The sequence below is a fragment of the Arachis hypogaea genome, chromosome 18 (assembly GCF_003086295.3).
Source record: "Arachis hypogaea cultivar Tifrunner chromosome 18, arahy.Tifrunner.gnm2.J5K5, whole genome shotgun sequence".
NCBI lineage: Eukaryota > Viridiplantae > Streptophyta > Magnoliopsida > Fabales > Fabaceae > Arachis > Arachis hypogaea.
The window spans coordinates 11,318,634-11,341,109 of record NC_092053.1 but is presented as its reverse complement, the minus strand read 5'-3'; the positions used below and the strand labels follow the sequence as shown (position 1 = coordinate 11,341,109).

Here is a 22,476-nt window from a genome sequence, read left to right as displayed (position 1 = left end):
TTTCTGTCTCCTGCGTTGACGCCCCCTCCTGGCTTGAATCAGTCAATCCAAGGCTGAATGATGGCACCCCTGGATCTGTTTTAGGAACATAGGATGCTGTCCGTGCCATCATCAACAGGGCAGCAGCGTCTTCTGCGTCTGGTCATGTATAAGAATAAGAATAAGAATAAGAATATACGGATGATAAGCAAAGATTGATTTTAGTCTGATGAACTTACATTTTAGTTGGAGCTGGGGGAAGCATGGGTGTGGTCTCGTGAAGTTGTTTGGGGGTTTCAGGAGTGCTGCACAGTTTCAAAAAATTAATCACGGCGTAAAAAAAACTAATCAGGAACAATATACACCCAAACTGTTAGCAAATATACACCCAAACTCTAAACAAATATACACTCAATACTATTTCTTACGTTTCTGTAGTCCCTTCAATCTGTAGCATAGGGGTTGGTTCAAAATCTGTCTCAGTAGTTGTTTGGGATGCCGGCACAAAAACCTGAATCGGGACTTTAAACAAGAAGAAAAATGAAAGGTTAACAACGCCTTTGAAAATAATAAGCTTATAAGGTTGAAATATTCTTGCAAAACTCACACTGCAAGCACATCCGACGGTGTCTGTTCCCTCACAACCATCATATTCGAATCAGCCGGACTCAACCTAAAATACACCCAAAGAAATTCAAGAAATACACCCGAACAATTCAAAAAGAAGACAGGCTTTGTTTTTTTGAGAACTTACACACTTGCAGTTTTTGCTTTTTTTTCCTGCCTTTTTTTCTTGAATAAAATAATAAAAGGCTTTTTTTTCTAAAAAAAATATATACAGAATTAGAAGTAGAAGGGTAATAGAAGAACAAAAGTAACGGTTATTTGAAAGAGAAATTACATGCTCTGTGACGGCTGGTTTACACTACTCTGTTCTGTGCGCCCTTGAGAGGAAGGACCATCACTTCCCAAGTTCACAGCCGGTATTCTAAAACAGATTTCATGTTATTCAGACAAAATAAGATACAGGTATAAAATACACCCAAATGAATGCACAAGATACAACCAACCGAATGGACAATATACACCCAACACAACAAACTTAATATCCCAACTTAGTAAACAACATACACCCAACTTGATCCACAAAATACACCCAAATGGTTCCACAAAATACACCCAAATCATGATAACAAGATTTTATTAAATAATAAAGCTTCTTACGTTTCAGACGACACATAGCGACCTTCTGTCGATCGCAGGTCAGCTCGGTTCTCCCTGCGAAACAAAATACACCCAACTCGAAAAAGAAATTACACCTAAGTATGGTACTTACTTTTTCCCCTTTTTGCTGGGGTGTTTTCTTCCTGAATCCTCTGAGTCTTCTTGAGTCTCAGACTCAGAGGTAGAAGTGTCACTGTCAGTAGCTGTTTCTGTCTCCGAAGACGATGTTGGACTCGCCTTCCTTTTTTTTGTTTTTTTGATTTATTGTTTTTTTTTCTTTTTTTCTTTTTTTTTCATTTTTTCTCTTGCTCTTGTCTCCGCCATCTTCACAATCCCCTGAAACATTAGATATTTTAGCTAGCAGCATTTAGGTAAATAAAATACAAGCAACATATTATGTTTACTTACCAAAATTTCCTCTCTTTCTGCAGTCATTCTTTCCACCAATTGCTCCTTAGTCCAGTTGGCAATCCAAGGCTTTGGTGGTCTTTCAGCCCTCTTCTTGCCTTTGTTTTCTGAAAGATGAAAGTATATTATCATCAGGGCAAAGAGGCAGCTATCAATTGCCTTCTTCTTCTTCTCCTGGTAGTCTGTGATGCCCTTGATCATGAAGGTCAAAACATGCCCCCCCCAGTTTCTCTCCGATATGCCGTCCATCTTAAAAATTGGGGCCAGGTGCATGGGTGATATTTTGTTTATCATCGTTGGTAAAAGGAACGCCATCTGTATGTAGAGGATGAATATCCTCTTGAACATCAGGCGTTCCTCTTCGTTGCCAACGCCGATTTCCATCATTTCATCGGTAAGACTTTTGAGGGTCTTACCCTGGAATCTTCTAAAAATTATTTTGTCATCATCAGAAAGTTTCTTATACTCAACTTTCTCAGGAAACAGATTTCCTACAAAAAGAAAAACAACAAAGTATCAAAGTCGGTTCAAATACACTCAAGCATCAACCTTAAATACACCCAAGCATCAACTTAATATACACCTATAATTTTGAGCTAGTTACCTGTTGCATTGATGCCAAGCGCATCACCTATTGTTTTTGGTGTTATTTGGAAAGAACCATATCCTGTTTTCAGTCTGTTCTCCCCAAGTTTGAAGTTGTTTACCAGTTCCCTTAAGAGTTGGTGATCCACCCTTAGTGGTGGGATGTGCATCAACCCACTGAATCCGAGATCCCTCACAATTGCCTTCTTCTCCTCAGTCATGTTTCTGAACTTATCACTCAGGAGATGTGTGGCACACTTAAGGTCTTTTGTTTGGTTTCTTGCTGCCATTTTCTCTGAAACGAAAAATACACCCAAAGATATTAGTAAGATACACCCATATATATGAGTCAGATACACCCATTAATAACAGTAAGATACACCCATAGATATGATTCAGATACACTCATTGATAACAGTGAGATACACCCATAGATATGATTCAGATAAATCCATATATATCAGTCAGGTATCACTCAAACATGCTTCAATATCAAATTAATTGAGATATCAGTAAGATACACGCATATATGAGTCAGATACACCCATTGATAACAGTAAGATACACCCATATGTAAGAATCAGATACACCCATTGATAACAGTGAGATACACCCATAGATATTATTCAGATACATCCATATAAATATCAGTCAGATATCACTTAACCATGCTTCAATATCAAGCCACATTACAAGGTTAAGCAGTATACACCCCCAATCTACGGAATAAACCCCCAAAAATCAACAACAATAGCAGGAGAACTTAGAACAAGAACGTAGAACGACGTAGAACTTAGAAGAACAACGTAGAACTTAGAAGAACGACGTAGAACTTAGAACAGTGTAACAAAGAAGCAAGAATAATAGTAAACCCTAGAAGAACGACGTAGAAGAAAAGTAAAATATACAGGAATCTTAATGAACTTACGTTGAGTATTGTTGCTTTGTTTTTTCTTCAGATTCTTCACGGAGAGTTTGATGGGGTTTTGATGGAGGTTTTGAACAACGATTTGTATATTTTGAACTTTGATTTTCGCTCAAAAATGGGAGGGTTTCCTTGTTTTCGAAGCGCTTTGAGAAGTGGAAGAGTCTGCCATACGTAACGGTTATAGTGTTGAGCGCGTGATTTTGACGCGCCATGTTATCTCTCTTTATGCGCATGAGTTCTATTTGGGCTGGGCCAACTTGTAAACTTGTAAACTTGTAAACTTGTATGTGTAGCAGGCCCGAATAAAATATATGGAGTTAATTTGTAATTAAAATTAAAAAAGGACTATTTAGTAGTTATTAAAATAACTTAAAAAACATATTTTATTCTAAAACCATTTAATAGTCCAAACGTTCCAGACGATCGAATCCTTAGTCTTCGAATCCTTAGCCATGTAACCTTATAGTGAATATACGGAGAGGGATAAGGACATCAACCTTGTACTCCATGAAATATTGTCCAAATTCAAAGTTAAATTCCAATTTCCAAGAATTGAAAGTTGGATAAAGACATGGGAAACCAAAGAGGGAGAGATAGACTGCTAGACTAATTAGACTTGTGAAAACAGAGATAGTTGGTTTATTTAAATTGGTGGGTTAAATAGATTATTTTATTTAAGTTTATTTTATTTATAGATTATAATTTTTATTTTGGACCATTTATAGTTAATTTAATGGATAAATAGATTGGTCTATTGACTCTTTACTTTAAAAAAAATATTTTAACAAAAAAATCACTTTTAAATAAAATAATTTTAAACAAACTGTGTTTGTTAGTCAATAAATCGAATTTTTGAATCGAATTACAGAAAATATTAGTAAAATTTCTATTCTATTTTTTAAAAAATGTAAAAAGAATAAATAAATAAACTGTTCGTTAAAATATAGGTGAGTTTTTAATAGAAAAAAAAACCCTAGCAGAGAAAGAGTACATACTCCGTACTCAGAGAGAATGAGAGAAGGAGAGAGCGGGAGAGAGCGTTTGAGGGTGAAACACGGTGAAGAAGATGGCCATGCCATCGAAAGAGATAAGGGGGAGAGTGTGGGAGGGTTTGCATCAGGTGTGAAGGAGGGATCAAGTAAGGGCGACCTTAGTTCCAGGGTGACTTCCAAGATTTCGTTCCGTGACAAGGTTATTGGTTCTACGGTAGCCACAGGGATAAATCGGGCTGAAGCTCTAGATGAGGATTCCATGGCAGTGGTCACTGGAAAACAAGGAGATCCTATGCCTCCAAGAGTTTGCTTCTCCGAAGAGGCTAGGAACATCTTTTCTGAACCATACAAGGAAGCAATTGTGATTAAGGTTCTTGGAAAAAACCTTAGTTACACGGCCATGTTTCACAAATTGAAAGGGGTATGGAGGATCACCGGTGGATATGAAATCTTGGATGTGGGTTTTGGATACTTCCTCGTTAAATTTGATCGCATGGACGATCGAGAGAAGGTTTTACTAGGGGGGCCATGGATGATCTTCGGTCACTATATTGCGGTCAAGCCATGGACACCGGATTTTAAACCTTGTGAGGACACTTTCGGGGAGACTATGGTTTGGATTCGAATCTCTGGTTTGAGCATATGATACTATCAGGATAAAGCCATGATGAGAATCGCTTCTGCTGTGGGAAGACCAGTCAAGGTGGATCTGGCTACTAAGTTGGCGGAAAGGGAAAAATTTGCTCGGGCTTGCGTGCAAATTAATCTTGGTTTGCCGGTGGTCCGGAGTGTGATAGTCGATGAGTTTGAATATAAAGTGGAGTATGAATGCTTACACCTTATTTATGACAAGTGCAATTGTTTCGGGCATCCAGCAACTGACTGCAGAATGACCCCAATAGATTCGGAAAGGGTGGATCGAAAGGAAACATCAGTGACCGAGATGGCGGCCCGGGTGGTGCAGCCACAGGAAGCTTTAAAAGAGAAAATTTTTTAATTTGGATGCAATCCCAAAGAGTCAGTGATAGTTGCAGAAATTGGGGAGGAATTAGATGATACGTTGCATGGGAAGGAAGTAGGGTCCCAACATTTGGAAAATGAGGCTGGCTGGACCAAAGTCAGCGGTAAAAGGAGAGGAAAATTGAGTCAATCAAACAAAGCCCAACAAACATCTAAAGATAAAATGACGGTGCGCTCAAATCAGAAATTGGACCAGAACCGTGACTTTGGGCTACGTATGAGAGCAGCCGAATCAGGGGTGAAGACCGGGTCGGTTAGCGGATCTAAGGCACGCATGGCATCTTCTAAACAGCAAGGGGTGAAGGACAAATCTGTCTCCGTTGCGGTGCCGACTTTCACTGCCATTATCAAAAACGGACACAAGAGGTTGCGCCCTTCTTCTTTGCAGAATTCGCCGTCGACTCTGGACTGCCTTGGCGACACCAGCAAGCAGCAAATCGGCAAATTGGAAGGGTTGTCAGTGGAGGGACACAGACAAACCGGGCAACAACCGGACAAGGACAAGCAAGGCTCAGGGAGATATGATGGTGGATCTTCATCATCTCGTTAGGGACTTCAGCTGAGGTTGGTCCTTTTTACAATACAAATTGTTTTATGGATTATTTAGATTTAAGCTTTCTATTTTGGAATATTAGAGGTGCCTCTAATAAATTGGCCCGGGTTCATAGTAAGGAGTTAGCGAATAAATTTCATCCTACTTTTTTCATTCTGTTTGAAACCATATTGCTTTCGAGAGGATGAAATCTTTTTGGAATAATCTAGGTTACCAGGGTGTTGGTATTGTTGAGGCTAATGGTCATAGTGGGGGTATCTGGGTTCTATGTTCTAATTCAAATATTTCTGTGAGAGTATTGGATGTAGTTGATCAATGTATCAGTTTTGAAATCACAATACATCTAGTTACTGCAGTGCGGTGTATGCTAATCCGCATATACATCGGCGTAAAGAACTGTGGGGTGACTTGACAAGGATTGCTAATATGATCCACGGACCTTGGATTGTGTTAGGGGACTTTAATGATGTTTTGTTGCAGAGTGAAGTTAGAGGGGGGCAATTTAGACTTGCCAGAGCAGAACAATTTGCGGAAACATTGGAGGATTGTGGGCTGTTTGATATGGGGGCTATTGGGAGAAGATTCACTTGGTACAGGAAGGTGAAAGGTGGGGTGCAGGTGGCCAAGAAGCTTGATAGAGCAGTCATCAACCAGGACTGGCGACTAATGTTTCCGGAGGCTTATACTGAGGTGCTGGCGCGCCTTCACTCTGATCATTGCCCATTATTCACTAGGTGCAAGATGGCAAAGAGGGCTACCAAGGGCCATCGTCCGTTCAGATTCCAGGCTGCGTGGATGACTCATCCTCTTTTTAGGAATGTTGTTGATACAGCTTGGAATAGAGGAGCTCCGGATGTAGTCAAATATTTGTTGGAGGTTCAAAAAGATGCAACTAGCTTCAATAAAAAGGTTTTTGGCAATATTTTTGTTAAGAAAAGGGAGTTGGAGAGGCTTTTGAATGACGTTCAGATTACTCTGGAAAGTCGGGAGGATCAACAGCTTAGGATCAAAGAGCAAGTTTTGCATCAGGAACTGAATGCTGTCCTTCTTCAAGAAGAGTTGTTGTGGTATCAAAAATCTAGAGAACAATGGGTGAGATGTGGAGACAGAAATACAAAATTTTTTCATCTGCAGACAGTTATCAGGAGAAAGAGGAACAAAATTCATGGGTTATTTTTGGAGGATGGGTCTTGGGCCACGGAGACTACGACTCTAGAAATGGCGGCAAATTCTTTCTTTCAAAAGCTCTTTTCTACAAGGGAGGATATTGACTTGGACGCCATGGGGCCTTTTTCTTGCCCGTCTCTTAGTACTGAGGCTTGTCAAAAGTTAGTGGAACCGGTGACGTCTGAAGAGGTTAAAAGAGCTGTGATGACCATGAGTTCATTTAAAGCCCCAGGGCCAGATGGATTTCAAGCAATTTTCTACAAAGAGTTCTGGGACTCTCTTAGCAACGATGTGTGTAGACTGGTCAAGCGAGCCTTTGAGGGTGAGCCATTGAATGCGGCTATTTTTGATACTCTCATTGTTCTAATTCCTAAAGTGGAAGTTCCCTCTTCCTTACGGGAGTTTCGGCCTATTAGCTTATGTAATGTAATTTATAAAATTGTCACAAAGGTTCTAGTTAACAGGTTCAGACCTTTCCTGTCGGAGATCATTGGTCCTTTGCAAGGAGGGTTCATTCCAGGAAGAGGAACCACAGAGAATATTATCATTGCTCAAGAGATTATGCACTTCATGAGGAACACCAAGTCTCGAAAAGGGACCATGGCATTCAAGATTGATTTGGAAAAAGCTTATGATAGGGTAGACTGGCGTTTTCTGGAAGCTACTTTGGTCCGGTTTGGGTTTCCAAAGGCTACCATTAATCTTATATTGAATTGTGTGACTTCCTCTTCGTTGGCAGTTTTGTGGAATGGGAACAGGCTCCAAAATTTCAATCCGAAGAGAGGGTTGAGGCAAGGAGATCCTATGTCTCCTTATCTATTTGTACTCTGTATGGAAATGCTTGCCTGCTTTATCTCTCATAGAGTTTCCCAAGGTTTGTGGAACCCAGTTGCGGTTTCTAGGAATGGACCACGACTCTCTCATTTGATGTTTGCAGATGATCTTTTGCTTTTTTGTAAGGCATCAAAAGCTCAAGTAATAGAGGTCATGCATTGTTTGGACTTGTTTTCTAGAGCGTCAGGTTTAAAGGTAAATCTTCATAAGTCAAAGGCCCAGTGTTCCAAGAGGGTGTCGGAGAGGAGAAAAGAGGTTCTCTCAGGGGTCTCTAACATCCGGTTCTACAATGATTTGGGTAAATACCTGGGAATTAACATCGGTCATGCCAGAGCTTTCAGGAAGACGGCTCAGGAGATTATTGAAAAAATTTCGAGAAAGCTCTTCAGTTGGAAAGGACGCCTACTGAATAAGGCAGGGAGGCTTTGTCTTGTTAAATCGGTTATGGCCTCTATCCCAGTTTATGAAATGCAAATTTCTCTTCTCCCGAAGTATGCATGTAATAAAATTGATTCCTTGATGAGACAATTCTTGTGGAAAGGCCAAGTGACTGGAAAAGGGCTGTCTCTGGTCAGGTGGGAGGTCGCCATAACTCCTAAAAAGGCAGGAGGATTGGGTATTAGGGATACTTCCTGTGCTAACATGGCGCTTATGGGAAAGTTGGTATGGGATTGTCTAAATAATAGTGAGAAGTTATGGGTGCAGGTTCTGAAGCATAAATATCTCAGGAATCAATCTGGTATGAACGGAAACAGTAGAAATTCTTCATCGGCTACCTGGAAGAACATTGTTAGTGCCTATGAGCATCTCAAGGAAGGGCTTCATTGGAATATTGGAGATGTCCACAAATCAGTTTGGTATGATGAGTGGACTCCTTTTGGTAAGCTTTGCAACCTTGTTCCTTATGTACATATTTCTGAATCAGATTTCATGGTGGCTGACTTGTGGAAAGGGGTGTCTTGGGAGGTTGATAGTCTTACCACGCCTATTCCGCATGAGATTAAGCAGTTTATTTGTGGTCTGAGATATCCTAGTTTGACTGAGTTGGAGCCACAGTGGGAGTGGTGGCCTGCAGCAACAAAAAAGTATAGTGCAAGGGAGGGTTACAGATGGTTATTAAAGAAAACATTAAATTGGAATGCCAACAGTAATTGGAACTGGTTGTGGAACACAAACATTCCAGAGAAGTTCAAATTTACTATGTGGCTTAGCTTACATGATGCTCTACCAACTGAGACCTTTCGATTCAAGCGGCATTTAGCTTCTTCAGATATGTGTAAGAGATGTAACAAGGCGCAGGAGACTATGGAGCATTGCCTTAGAGACTGTGAACGATCAAAGGCAATCTGGTATATGTTGGATCCTAGTATCCTGAACTCGACGGCTGGTACTGCTCTTGAAGAGTAGTTTCGGAAGGCCTTGGCTAACAATGAGGCGTCCTTTGGTGCAGGACTTTGGTGGGTATGGAGACATAGGTGCAATGACATATTCAACACTGACAACCCTTGGACAGACCATAAGGTTGTTGCCTTGGCCAGAATTACCGCCAAGGACTTACAGGTTTACAGGAATCGAAGCAATTCCTTTAGGTCTCTCCGAAATTGCCTGTGTTGGGAACCACCGGTAGGCAATAGTTTTAAAGTTAATTGTGATGCAAGCTTGTATATGGATTCAAATTTAGCGGGATTTGGGTGTATTATTAGAGATTCTAAGGGAGATTGGATCTCGGGCTGCTCTGGAAGCATTCCCCCTTGGCCTATAATCAGATGTGAATTATTTGCTGCTTGGAGGGGGCTGTTTTTAGCTTGGGATTGCAGTTTGAGGGATATTATATGTGAAACAGATTGCCTTGACATTCTGCCCATCTTGTATGAGCTTACAAGTGGGTATCCATCTGAAGTAACAGATTTGGTTCATAAGATTCAGGAGCTTTTATCTCGTCCTTGGCTTGTTCACGTTGAATGGGTGTCCCGAGAAGCAAATAGAGCTGCGGATTAGATGGCTAAATATGGTGCCAAGAATAACTCTAATCATGTTATTTGGTCTGAGCCTGGTGTTGATCTCCAACGAATCATCCGCTCGGATTTAGAATAGTTTTTGCTTTGTTTCTTTCCTTATTTAGTCACAAAAAAAAAAAAATAAACTGTTCGTTTAATCTATAAATTAGTTCGTTTAACTCTTTTTTTTTTTCTGGATTAATTCTCAGTCTATTCAATCCAAAATTTAAATCGATGTAGAAGCAAAATCTATCAATTTAATTGAGTGAACCTACCGATTATGAGTTTGACGCATTTTGACCCTAAGAGAGTGTATGAACGTAACAATGATACACATATAAATATCCAACCCTAACCTATAAAATATGATACGTCGTGTTTGGATTTTACTATTGCACACAAATTAAATATGTTTATTTCAGAATAAATATTTTTTCATAATCAATGCTATAACATACTTTGCTACTCAAACTCTAAGGTTTTTTTCACAATTAAAACATATTAGATGTTTCTAAACATCCCACTTCTAAATCTACAAACATTACATAACAATGGTGACACTGATGAACTATACAACAAACTATATACGATTGATTATGTAAGTGATTTATTTGTTGTGGCATCAGTATATGGATTTGCTGGTGCCGGCGCACGGCAGCTGGAGGGATTTTTAGGGCTGCATCCGGGGGCAATATTCCTTTTCAATACTCCATATGTGATAAAAGACGTTCGTGCCTCAATATTGTTTGGAAGAAGAGACCCAACCATGATGATGGCACTAAAGAACATAACCACAAGTGATCTTGACACTTCCATTATTTTTTCCTTTGATATATGGTATCCAATGAGTTGCTTATTATTAATTACTTATTCTTTTGAATTAAATAATTAGTTAACGTTTTATTTTTATGTTCATCTTTTCTTTTCCTACTATAATTAGTCATGCATGAAATTAGCAAACGCTATAAATTAATATAAGTTGTTAATGTGTAACGACAATGAACCTCTTGTGACCTTAATAATCATCTCAACCATAAAACAAAAGGCCAATGCAATGAGACCCTCAAAAGTGATGGCTATTGAAGATATATTTGTTTATTTGTTAGAACGAATAACAATTTGTGAAGAAACAACCACTAATTAAAACAGAAAACATATATATGGTTTGGAAGAAATAAAAATGTTATTTACACACTAAAATTTAACTATTAAATTAGTTATTATATATTTTAAATATATATTTTATATTTTAATGTGTATTTTATATTGATAGTTAATTTTAGTATATATATTTAAGTATGATTTTAGACAAAATATTATGTTTTTTTATGATTTTATTTATTTTTAATTTCTTAATATTTTTATTTGACTATGTTACATGTATACTAAAATTAGTTATCAAAATCAATTATAAATAGAAAATATATATTAGGGTAAAGTATATTTTTTGTCCCTAAAGTTTGATAAAAGTTTCAAAAATATCCTTAAGTTTTATTTTATTTCAATTTTGTCCCAAAAATTTTCAATTTGCATCAAATATACCCTTACCAGCTAAATTTTCAAAAAAATTAAAACCAATCTAACAATAATGCATGAAAATTATGCTTGATTTACTTGTGTTGAGGGTTGTTCTTATGAAATTATTGTTGAATTGATCTTAAATTTTTTGAAAAATTAGTCGTTAGGGGTATATTTGATGCAAATCGAAAACTTTTGGGACAAAATTGAAATAAAATAAAACTTAGGGATATTTTTGAAACTTTTGTCAAACTTCAAGGACAAAAAGTATACTTTACCCTATTTTAAATAAAATTATATATATTTATACATAAATATATTATTAATTAATTTTAATGTACGGATAGTACTTTTATTTTTCATTACCCAAAACTTTAACCTACTAACTAAATAAAGATATATGAATTGATTCCATATGGTCTCATGAAGCTTAGATATTACAAATCTAGCTACTAGGTGAATAAGACTCTAAATCATCTAGGATCCATTTGGATAACTATTAGTTTACGATCCATCTAGAATTCTAGATCTAGATAACTATTAATTTATGAGCAAGTTTTTTTTTTTTTTTTCTAAAAAAATATTATTTGTATGATAAAATCAATCGTAATATATTTTTATATAAATATATATAATTTAATTTATGTTTAATATGTATTTTGTATTTTAATAAATATTTTATATTAATAATTATTTTTTTAAATATGTTTACATATTATACTTTTTGGAGAGCAAGAGATATTTTAGTTTATCAGTGTTCTGGTAAGTAAAATTCTTTTTAAATAATCTGGTTAATTTTTTTTTGTTTGTACCAGAGTATTTATTATGTTAAAAGTTTAATGATTAATTTTTTGGATACTACAGAAATAAAATGGATGACTCTTCTAAATAAGTAAGTTTTATTTTTATTTTTTTATGAGTATTAAATTTGAGAAAAATAATTAAGGAATATAGACCCTCATTCATCTGTATCAATTTGTGTTGGTAAATAACCTGCTTAATTAAAAATAGATCGATTAGTCAATTGACATGACTGTGCTAGATGTATATTTTCATAATTGATAAGATATTCATAGTCTGAATCTCACAAGAATACTAAGTTAATGACAAAAGAATACATTTAAGATTTAACATAACTAAGTATATTTTTGAATTGAGGATATCTACTTTCCAAGTTTAAGTAGAATCAATTTTGGAGTTAACATAAAATATTTCAAATTATTATTACTACAATAAACCATATTATTGATTACAAATTTAAAAAATATCGTTATAGCTAGAAATTAAATTAACATTTGACTGCGCATGCTGGCTGCCCGGACCTTTCGGTGTCAATCCAAAATTTGCGTTTTTAGAGCGATACAAGGAAGGAAAATAATCAAATCTTTTTTTTTTTTTTTTTTTTTTTTAAGATAGTGATTTCATTACTAGAAAAAGGTCCATTAAGGACTTACATGCACTAAGGGGGTACATAAGGAAAATAATCAAATCTTAATTACTTGGTAGTTGGTATAGATACATGCATCGCCTACCTCATTTTCACTACTAATAAATACTAGGAATTTTATTAGAAGGCTAAAAATTAGAATTCACACAAAAATTAATTTTTTTTTAAATAATTAAAAATAAATTATTTAAATTTGTTTAAAAATTTTTATTTTTTTATTTATAAATCAGACTAAAAAAAATCTAATTTTTAAATTAATTCTCACACCTTTTAAACTTAGTATATCAAATATCAAAAATATTCTTATTAATAATTAATAAAATAACTTTGTCAATAATAAAATTATAAAAAACTTAATTCATATAAAAATTATTCTAAACTAAAAAATTAAATTTTATTTTATTTTATTTAAATATTATAATTATTTTAAATTATAGAATCGAATTTTAAATAAAAATAAATTCTTTTTTTAAAAGAAATAGAATTCGTCTTCAAACAAACTCTAATAATCTCTGATTTTTGTGAATCTTTTCAACCCGGTCATTTTTGTTAGGGTTTAACTAATAGGGCACAAGGTAAAGATTATTATTAGTAAAGAATTTTAACTTTTTAATAAATATAAAATAATTATATTAAAATTAAGCTTTGTATATTTTAGATACAATTTTTTTGTTATCCCAATTTTTTAGAATAAGTGTTATATATGTTTGTGTTTTCTAAGCAATATATATTTAGATAGTATTGTTTATTTTTATCTTTATTCTTAATAGTGATAATATATTTTTATTAATGATAATATAACTTTAAGAAACAAAAAAAGAAGCAAGAATATGTATAAGTTGAATTTTGTTTTTTTCTTGAAACAATTGTATCAAGTTATATAATTTTCTCTCTTGCTTTGTACAATCACTTTATTTGAAAGTTGAAACAGATATTGTTTGACAGAGGGATTATTCTTATTTTTTATGTATAATTTATTATTGAATTATCCATTATATAACTTTAAATTAATCATTATGTTAAGAAAAATCAATATAATTTTGCATTTCTCATTTAAGATATTGCTTTAATATATAATATATATACATATAGGTTTGTAAGTTTTACCTTTTAACTTTTTATTTGTTAATGTATTCAAATTCAAACCTTAAGAGAGTAAAGAATACCCCAATTTACTGTGTTCAAAACGTATTATTAAAAGCTTTTAATTGACTTGTACAACTTGACCCCCAAAAATGCTTTGCTATTTGACTAGAAATAATTATTAATATTTATAATCAATAATTACTAATTTGAAATGTAATTGATCCGTTTTGAATCATCGAAAAAAAGAAAAAGAATCAAAACAAAATTGCTTTTTCTACATAGAGAGTATATAGCTGTTGATGATGATGATAAGTCGGCATAACTCATAACCCCTCTATATATATACGTCATTATCCCTAATCCCCCATATCCCCATTTCCTTCAATAATCTTATCATCTCTCTCTACAATATTAATACTCAGGTAGACACCTTTTCTTTTTATTTTTAAATCTTATTATATATCTCACATACCATACACTATATTGATCAACAGGTGTGTGCAATGGCAATTCATTCATCAATTAAAGGGCTTGTAGTGCTTCTTGTTGTTGTTATTGTGGTGAGTTCATCATCATTTGAAGCATCAGCAACTACATTCAACGTTGGTGGCAAGAGTGGATGGGTTGTCAACCCTCAAGAAGACTATAATCACTGGTCTCAGAGAAATACCTTCCGAGTCAACGATTATCTTTGTCAGTCAAACACTTTACAAACCCTTCTCGTTTCTTCTACATCTTTTAAGAATTATATATTTATATTGAAAACAATTTTCTGTGAGTAGTTATGAATAAAAAATTATTAGTTAAGAAGAAAATGAAATAGATTGATGGATACAGAAATTGAATATAATTTTGGAGAATGCAGATTTCAAGTTCGAGAGAGGAAAAGATTCAGTGCTGATAGTGAGTAAAGAAGACTACGATTCATGCAACACAGAAAAACCCTTACACAGATTCAGAGGAGGAAGATCTGGATCTACGATCCCCTTGAATAGGTCTGGTCCCTTTTACTTCGTCAGCGGTAACCAACAAAACTGCAAGCAAGGCCAGAAGTTCGTCGTTCAAGTCTCCGCCGCCGTTCTTCCGCCGACGCAGCCGCCGTCATCAACACCATCGAAGCCGCCTCAAGCTTCCCCATGGATAGCGTCTCCTGTCCATTCTCCGGGATTGGCTCCGGCTCCAGCTCCTGCTCCGGCCGGAAACGCCGCTTCGTCTAGGTCTTTTGGTGTGGCTTTGGGAATAATTAGCTTTGTGGTGGCACTATTGATCTAAGTTTCTTCCCCTTAATTAGTTTAAAGGGCACTATTAGTGGGATAATTTAATTTGAATAGATGTTTTAAATTCTGTTATTTTTTTCTTGGTTGTTGTTACCATGATTTAGTGCAGGGTTATGCCCTTAAACCATGGCCGTTTATATTCTTGTTGTTTGAAACTTTGAATGAGAATACATAATTTGTTGTTTTTAAAATTTTTTTTGGTACGTTATTGTCTCTTTTAGTTGAAAATGTGACTATAAATTACTATCATCGAAATTGTGTGATTAGTGATTACTAAGAAGGCTTAGGATAAAACTTTTAAAAAATGACTTTTTAAAAAGCGTAGTATTTTAGTAGTATTTTATGTTTAGTAAAATAAATTAAAAATAATTTTTAATAAATATAAATAACAATAATTATGTTTGATAAAATAGTTTTTAAAATTTAAAAATATTATAAGAGACATAAATTTAAATGTTAAATTTAAAAATTAGTTAATATATAAGGTTATATTAGACTTTTAAATTTTGACCAACTTTCAAAGAGCGGCGTGTGATGTGCATAGTCTTTAAAAGATCGGAGTGCTGTTTCTAATATAATTTTAAAAGAGGGGCGTGTGATGTGCATAGTTTTTAAAATTTAAAAGTCTAATATAATTTTATATATTAATTAATTTTTAAATTTAACGTTTAAATTTATATTTTTTTATAATATTTTTAAATTTTAAAAATTATTTTTAATTTAATTTATCAAACATAAATATTATACTTTTTAAAAAGTTATTTCTTAAAAATTAATTTTTATTAAGTTATTTTTAAAAACTAAAAATTTTATCAAATTAAGTCTAAATAATTTTAAAAGTGCTCTAATTTTTTAAAAATACAAAATAAAAAACTTAAAGCGAGAGTCAAATGGGAGTCCAATGAGATTTCCAACATTATTAATTTGGTGTTCTTTTATGCTCGATTTGCTAGAAAAAAAACACGCAACATTAATTTGATTTAGTTACTTTCCTTTACTTAATTGTCTAATTTCAAAATTATAAGGAAAAAAATCGTGTTTTCTATAAGTCAAAATAAAATATACTTATCTTTATTTTAATACATTATAAATTAAAATTAATTAATATCATATTAATAAAAATAATTATTTTTTATTTTAATTATGTAAATAATTATCTTAAAAAAACGAATGTGATTGTAAAATATTTTATTACATTAAAATTAAACTTTTTAAGAAATGTCTTTTATATTATATCTTAAAATTTGTTAGAAATTAAACTAAATTTATTAATTACTAATAATTAAGTTAAAGAATTATAATTGCATTAAAACTCCTATAAAAATGTTAAAATATTTGTGAATGACAATGTGATTTCTAAAATGTACATGGATGATAAGGATAAGCAATGATAAAAGATGTGAAAGTTTTATGAAAGAATTTGTAAGAATCGAAAGTTACGAAAAAAAATATAGAATTTTGACAAGTTAAAGTTAGTCAAATTATAAAAAGAAATTTAATTTTGATGTAATGTTGTACTATTACAAAAAAAAGATTTTTAGCGATAAATTTTTAACGATCATAATATTATTATCATAATTTTTCTTTTTACATCAATTATATTCGTTTTTTTATATGACAAAATGATTAATATAAAAGATAATTATTTTTATTTATGTAAACATTACGTAATTAAATGCACGTGTAAAATTATTTTATATTAACAATGTATTAAAATCAAATTCTTGTAAAAAATAATCAAAATTTATCAAAATTATATAAGCTTGTTTATCTAGTATTAAAATAAGTTTGCATGCTTATCAAGTAGCATTAGTGTGTGTAGGATAAACATATTTAGTACACAATATTTTTAGTACATATTTAGTACACAATATTTAGTACACAATATTTTTAGTATACATAAAAAATAAATTGTATCTTTATATTTTTACTTATAGGATAAACATATTTAGTACACAATATTTTTATTTATATCTTATTTATCAAATATAATTTTATGTCTATATATCTTTATCTCAATAATCTAGAACTATAAATAAACACAACCTAAAATAATGGTATGTATATTGTATTTCTTTGAGTGAAGCTCATAAATCAATATAAGTTTAGATTCCGAGTTTTTACCCTTTTTATTTTTTTATTAATAATAGAGTTACTAGAAGGTAAAAATATTTTTTGTTGTTGTAATATGATTCTTCTTCTTAATATATTGTTGTATTATTGTTGAAGTATTTGTCTGAGTGAACGATTTTATAACTAATTTATTGTGGAGTTTATACTTATAAAATTGAATTAAATAGATCAATATATACATAAATTATGAATCAAAATTATTTTTTAAAAAAACCAAAATAACTAATCTGAGCATGAAAGATATAAAGTTAAATTTTAACTATAAAAACTTGATAAACATATCTAACCAATAGTCAATAAAACTAAATTTTAACAATAAAAGACTAGTTAAATAAATCTAACCCATTGTCAATTGTGTAATATCGGTTTTAGTAAACCATCCAATGTAAAGCTCCAAACTTTCATCTCATCTTTTTTCCTCAAACTTAAAGCCCCAAAAATGCTACTGTATAATTGATAGCAACTGATTAAATTTATCTAAAAGAAGTTATCTTTTACGATTACAACTTAAATTTTAAATTTTTTGTAGCCACTTTTATCCGTGTGTATTTTTCATGGTAAATTTTAATACTTTAGTTATTTTTTTATTTACTTTAATTTTCTAAACCCATTTTTTCAAATATTTTAAGCAAGATTATATATATATATATATGATTAAAAAATTGACCCAATTGAAGTCAAGATTTAATTAGTATCAAACTATCAATGGAGTTTTTTTCCATTCTAGTGTATGATATATTATTATTATTGACATATTTAATTTTGAGTTATGTTACGTATATATTAAAATTAGCCACCAAAGTCAACCACTAGTATAAAATAGGGTTAAGTATCATTTTGGTTCTTAAGGTAGGATTATTTTATCCCCAATCTTTTTTTCACTACAAGATGATTCCAAAAATTTAACTAAATTTTAAAATCGTCACCCTTTTCCCTTCTTTCCCAAAATCAACCAAGTTTAAGAAACAAAACCCAAGCTGAACCATAACCCTATACCACCACCACCATTATCATGATGGTCATCATCATCATCATTAGAACTTCTTCAAAATCAACCAAAATCAACTAGAAGTAAAACAGAAATCCAAGCTGAACCAAAATCTACTACCACCACCACTACCATTATCATCATGGTCATCATCATCATCATCATCATCATCAGAAGAACAATAATGGAATCATAAGAAGAAATATGAGAAGAAGAAGAACAACAACAATGATAATGGAATCATAAGAAGAACAACAAAATTCAAAATCCACCACTACCACTACCACTCCCACCCAGAACTCAAAAAATCAGAATTCACAAAACCAGAACAATCAAAACTCAGAATCATCAACAAAATTCAAAACTAAAATTCTTCCTCTTTCATTAACAAAACTCATATGCAATTACAATAATAAAAAATTCTCAAATTCATCTTCAATTACAAAAACCAAAAAATCCATAAATATAATTACCAAAACAAACGACGAGACGAGGTGCAACGGCAAAAAAGAGGTGCGACAATGAGAAGGAGGTGCGGCGAGATGAGGGCGAGGGCGAGGCGACGATGATGGCGAGGGTGAGGCGATGACGTCGGCGAGGGCGGGGAGCAGCGACGTCCACCCTCACGGTGAGATCTAGCGACGAGGACTGAACGACGAGGAGCAGGAGCGGCAGCGGCGAGGAGGAGCGGCGATGGCCCTTTCCCTTTCCCTTCCCTTCCCCCTCTCTTCTCCCTGAACCAAAACCCAACCCCCCTCCAGTTGATACCCTCCCCTTTCCCTTGACCCGTGTTTCTTTTCTTTCTTTTTTTTTTAATTTTTTTAATTAAGGATATTTTTGGAATAAAAATAAAAAATTTAGTAAAAAAGAGGGTTTTAAAACTTAGTTAAACATTTGGGACCATTTTGTAGCGAAAAAAAGGCTGGAGAAAAAATAAAATTTCAACTCTTATCTTAAGGACTAAAATCGTACTTAACCCTATAAAATATATGCTGGAATACAAATACACATTGAAAATAAATTAAACCACACATGTATTTATATATAAATATATTAGTGGTTGATTTTGGTGTACAAATAATATTTTTCTATAATTTTAATATCATGTTATTACTTGGTGGAAGTGAAGCAGTATCTTTTTCTTCTTAGACAAGGCTTCAAATCTCATCTTGAAATTTTGTTTGGTCATGCAATAATTTTAACAAAATATTTGAGAGTTAAGAAAACAAAGTTGAGTTCATATACAAAATAAAGTGGATGGAAGTCACACTGCACTCCAATACCACAAAAAATTACATACACACTTTGTGTGAAACTGATTTTGGGCCTATGGCGGCCCCCTGTAAACCCCAAAATTAATCATTTCTGTTTGATTTTTTGTCTGTAACAGAACATAAAACGGATTTGCTATTTCTATGATGATTTGGATCTTACCTCAGCATAAGAGTTTGACTGTAGTACTAGGAACCTAATAAGCAATTTTCAAACTCCAGTTTCATGTTCAAGCTATGATCACTCCATCAATAAAAGAGAAATAAGGAGTAGAAAACGGACCTTTTATTTACACATGTCACACCAAACCTTAAAACAAGCAAGTTAATTAAATCTCATAAGAATCTTTAATTATTTGTACTAAATTAACTAACTAACCTTTATTACCTCACCACTTCTTCCTCTCTCACCCTTCTTTCATGGGCAATCTCCTTTTGATATTCTTCTTGGCCATGGCCATTATTTCTAGTAAGTCATCGTCATCAGATTCATACACTCTTTCGCTTATTAACGGTGTCGAAGAGCTCTCGACGGAGACGGCGCCACAGCCAGAGATATGTAATGGATTGTTGGGAGAGTGTCACCAAAACTATCACCAAGATGATAATATAAGCAGAAGAAGGAGAAGGAATATAGGTGAAAAAGCAAAGTACATAAGTTATGATGCTTTGAAGAAAGATAAAGCACCTTGTAAGAGACGTGGAAGATCTTACTATGGTTGTGGAAGACCAGGAAAGGCCAATCCTTATAGACGTGGATGTAGTGCCATTACACATTGTGCTAGAACTATAGATTGAGATATATTATAGTTTATGTACACTGCACCAAAGTAAGTAGTACCTAGTAATAGTTCTTGTTCTTGTTATTATCAATATGGCTTGTTATTATTAGTATACATTAACATCTTTGATTTTTTTTTAAATTATTTTGTTCTTTTTATGTTAGTTCACTTATATGACGAGAGAGTGAGAGTAGTCCTGTGATCATAATTGTTTCATTATTAGTTGGTATGTGGTTGGAATTGGAGGTGGTGAAAGATTAGTATTACTAGAGGGTTAGATCTTCAGACTAAGGATTTAATTAGGGCCCAAACACTATTTAGGACTAGATCATGTACAGAGAATAGGTGAAGATCGTAGTGGACTCCAAACGTTAATAGGAAGTGATTTCTTCGAATATTAGCTTTATATAATATTGCAACTATAGATAAATATTCTCTATTCTTTTTTGAATTTATTAGGAACCGAGTATGTTTAATAATGTACTCATAAATAAAAACATTTATTTAAAAAGACATAGCTATTTAAAGAAAAAAAAAATAGTTAACTAAATACACTTTTTAAGACAAATATTGTGGAGAACTTGATTAATTTAATCTTTTATTGTTATTTTTTTTTATCGAAATGATATCAACATCTTTAAAATGATACTTCTTCATTTTTTTTATAATCTATTTGTCCTATGTATTGAGCATTTTTTTCAATTTATTTTGTTTGCGGTTACAATTTTTGGGAATTGATTAAGGCAATTATGAATATTTTAGATTTTTTTTGTTAGAGATAAAAGACAAATTTTACAAAGTCCTTTGTTTTCTTTGTAGAGGATATAAACTTGGAGAGGAAGCGTGCTCTTAGAAATATTCTTCTGATGAGATTACTAGTAAGTATTTGAGAGTACTTCTATTACATGGTAGATCAAAGAAAGAGGATTTTCAATTTATTCTTTTGATTGAATTGACAACATTTGTCACAATTTTGTCTGGGAGAGCTTATTTGGTTAGAAAACTTCATCTTCTCAAGTAGAAAATTGTTTGTTCACCTAAGACACATCGACTTTCTACCAGCACGATTGTTAATAATACAAATTTGATAAAATTAGCTTGAAATGGTGAGACTACTCTCGTTAAAAAAAATCAAAACAACTTTAAATACTTGGTATTCAGTTGGGCACTAGTTTTATGAGGAAGAGTGCAATTTTCGGTTAGGATCTCCTGCACAGACACTCTGATACTTAAAGTAAGTGTTCGTACGATGAGATAGTTAATCAGGATAAAAATGATATACATTGGAGGAGGAATAAGTCGCTCCCTATTTAGACCTTGTATTTAGGTGGGCCCTCTTGTTTGGTCCCGTCCGCCAGCTATTCAGGTGTAAAGTGACGTGTGGCTAATTATTAGTGTTTTCTCGTCCAACTGGCTCGTGGCTCAGTTTACAGGATTTACGCTTTTAATGAGTGTGAACTGTCCCCAGTCGTTGCTTGAGGAGTGTTTCTGTGCCTAGAACAATAAATTCTCTCTATGGGTGATTTGAAAGCTTAGTAAAATGTTTTTTTTGCCCTAACCTCCACGCCCGAAGGTTATCCTCTTTCAGCCTTATTATCCTTTTATCATTCACGCTCCCCTTTTTCACTTTCTTCCACCATCGCTGCTTCTCAACCACCAGTTCACCTTTTTCTTGTTCTATGTTTCCTTATGCTTGCTTCCAATCCATTTGCTTGCTTCCAATCCATTTGCGAGTTTTAGAATATCCCAATCAATCATATGCTTAGATGGCTTTAGTTACCAGGAGTTCTGTAGGTTTTTCTTGTGATTTCTAGGCTTGAAATGGTGCAACATGCCAAAGAATGTAGTTTTAGCTTTTGGCTTGATCCGTGATTCCGACTTCTCAAGATTTTAATATAAGTGGTGCCTTACTGTAGATATGGCACAGCAATTTCTTGTAAAACGTTACGTGTGAACCGTTACGTATAGTGTACCTCTGACGGAGTACATCCTTTAGGGTGAGCGCGTAGTAGTTACAAGAATTTCGTGACTCGGGATCGTTGTGTGGGGAGGTTCCGAGAAAGCCAGCTATAGTGTTTATGTTTCGGGCCCTGAGAACGAATTTGCCAAATTAACTTTGAGGCTCCATGAGTTGCTGATTGGATTGTGGGTATACAAACCCATGTTCACAGTTATGAGAGTTCGTCTTTCTTTTTTTCCTATTCATCATGACCCTTTTGAATCGGGTGTGATGTTGCTTATTCACAACTTCAATGGAATAGCTGGACTGCCATCTATCTGATACTTC

General features: G+C 33.4%; 3 protein-coding genes across 3 annotated transcripts; all 3 read left to right on the top strand.

Annotated features, from left to right (window-relative positions):
* Nucleotides 1-4,375: 4,375 nt before the first annotated feature.
* LOC112769568 (uncharacterized) lies at nt 4,376-5,113 on the top strand. The gene is made up of 2 exons (XM_025814075.1): nt 4,376-4,729; nt 4,772-5,113. The coding sequence occupies exons 1-2, from the start codon at nt 4,376-4,378 to the stop codon at nt 5,111-5,113; spliced, it is 696 nt and encodes a 231-aa protein (XP_025669860.1).
* Nucleotides 5,114-13,959: 8,846 nt separating this feature from the next.
* LOC112771776 (mavicyanin) lies at nt 13,960-15,206 on the top strand. Its single transcript, XM_025816594.3, has 3 exons — nt 13,960-14,160; nt 14,233-14,431; nt 14,604-15,206. The coding sequence occupies exons 2-3, from the start codon at nt 14,242-14,244 to the stop codon at nt 15,008-15,010; spliced, it is 597 nt and encodes a 198-aa protein (XP_025672379.1). The 5' UTR covers nt 13,960-14,160; nt 14,233-14,241; the 3' UTR covers nt 15,011-15,206.
* Nucleotides 15,207-19,860: 4,654 nt separating this feature from the next.
* LOC112769566 (protein RALF-like 19) lies at nt 19,861-20,205 on the top strand. The gene has a single exon (XM_025814073.1). The coding sequence runs from the start codon at nt 19,861-19,863 to the stop codon at nt 20,203-20,205; it is 345 nt and encodes a 114-aa protein (XP_025669858.1).
* The last annotated feature ends 2,271 nt before the right edge of the window (nt 20,206-22,476 follow it).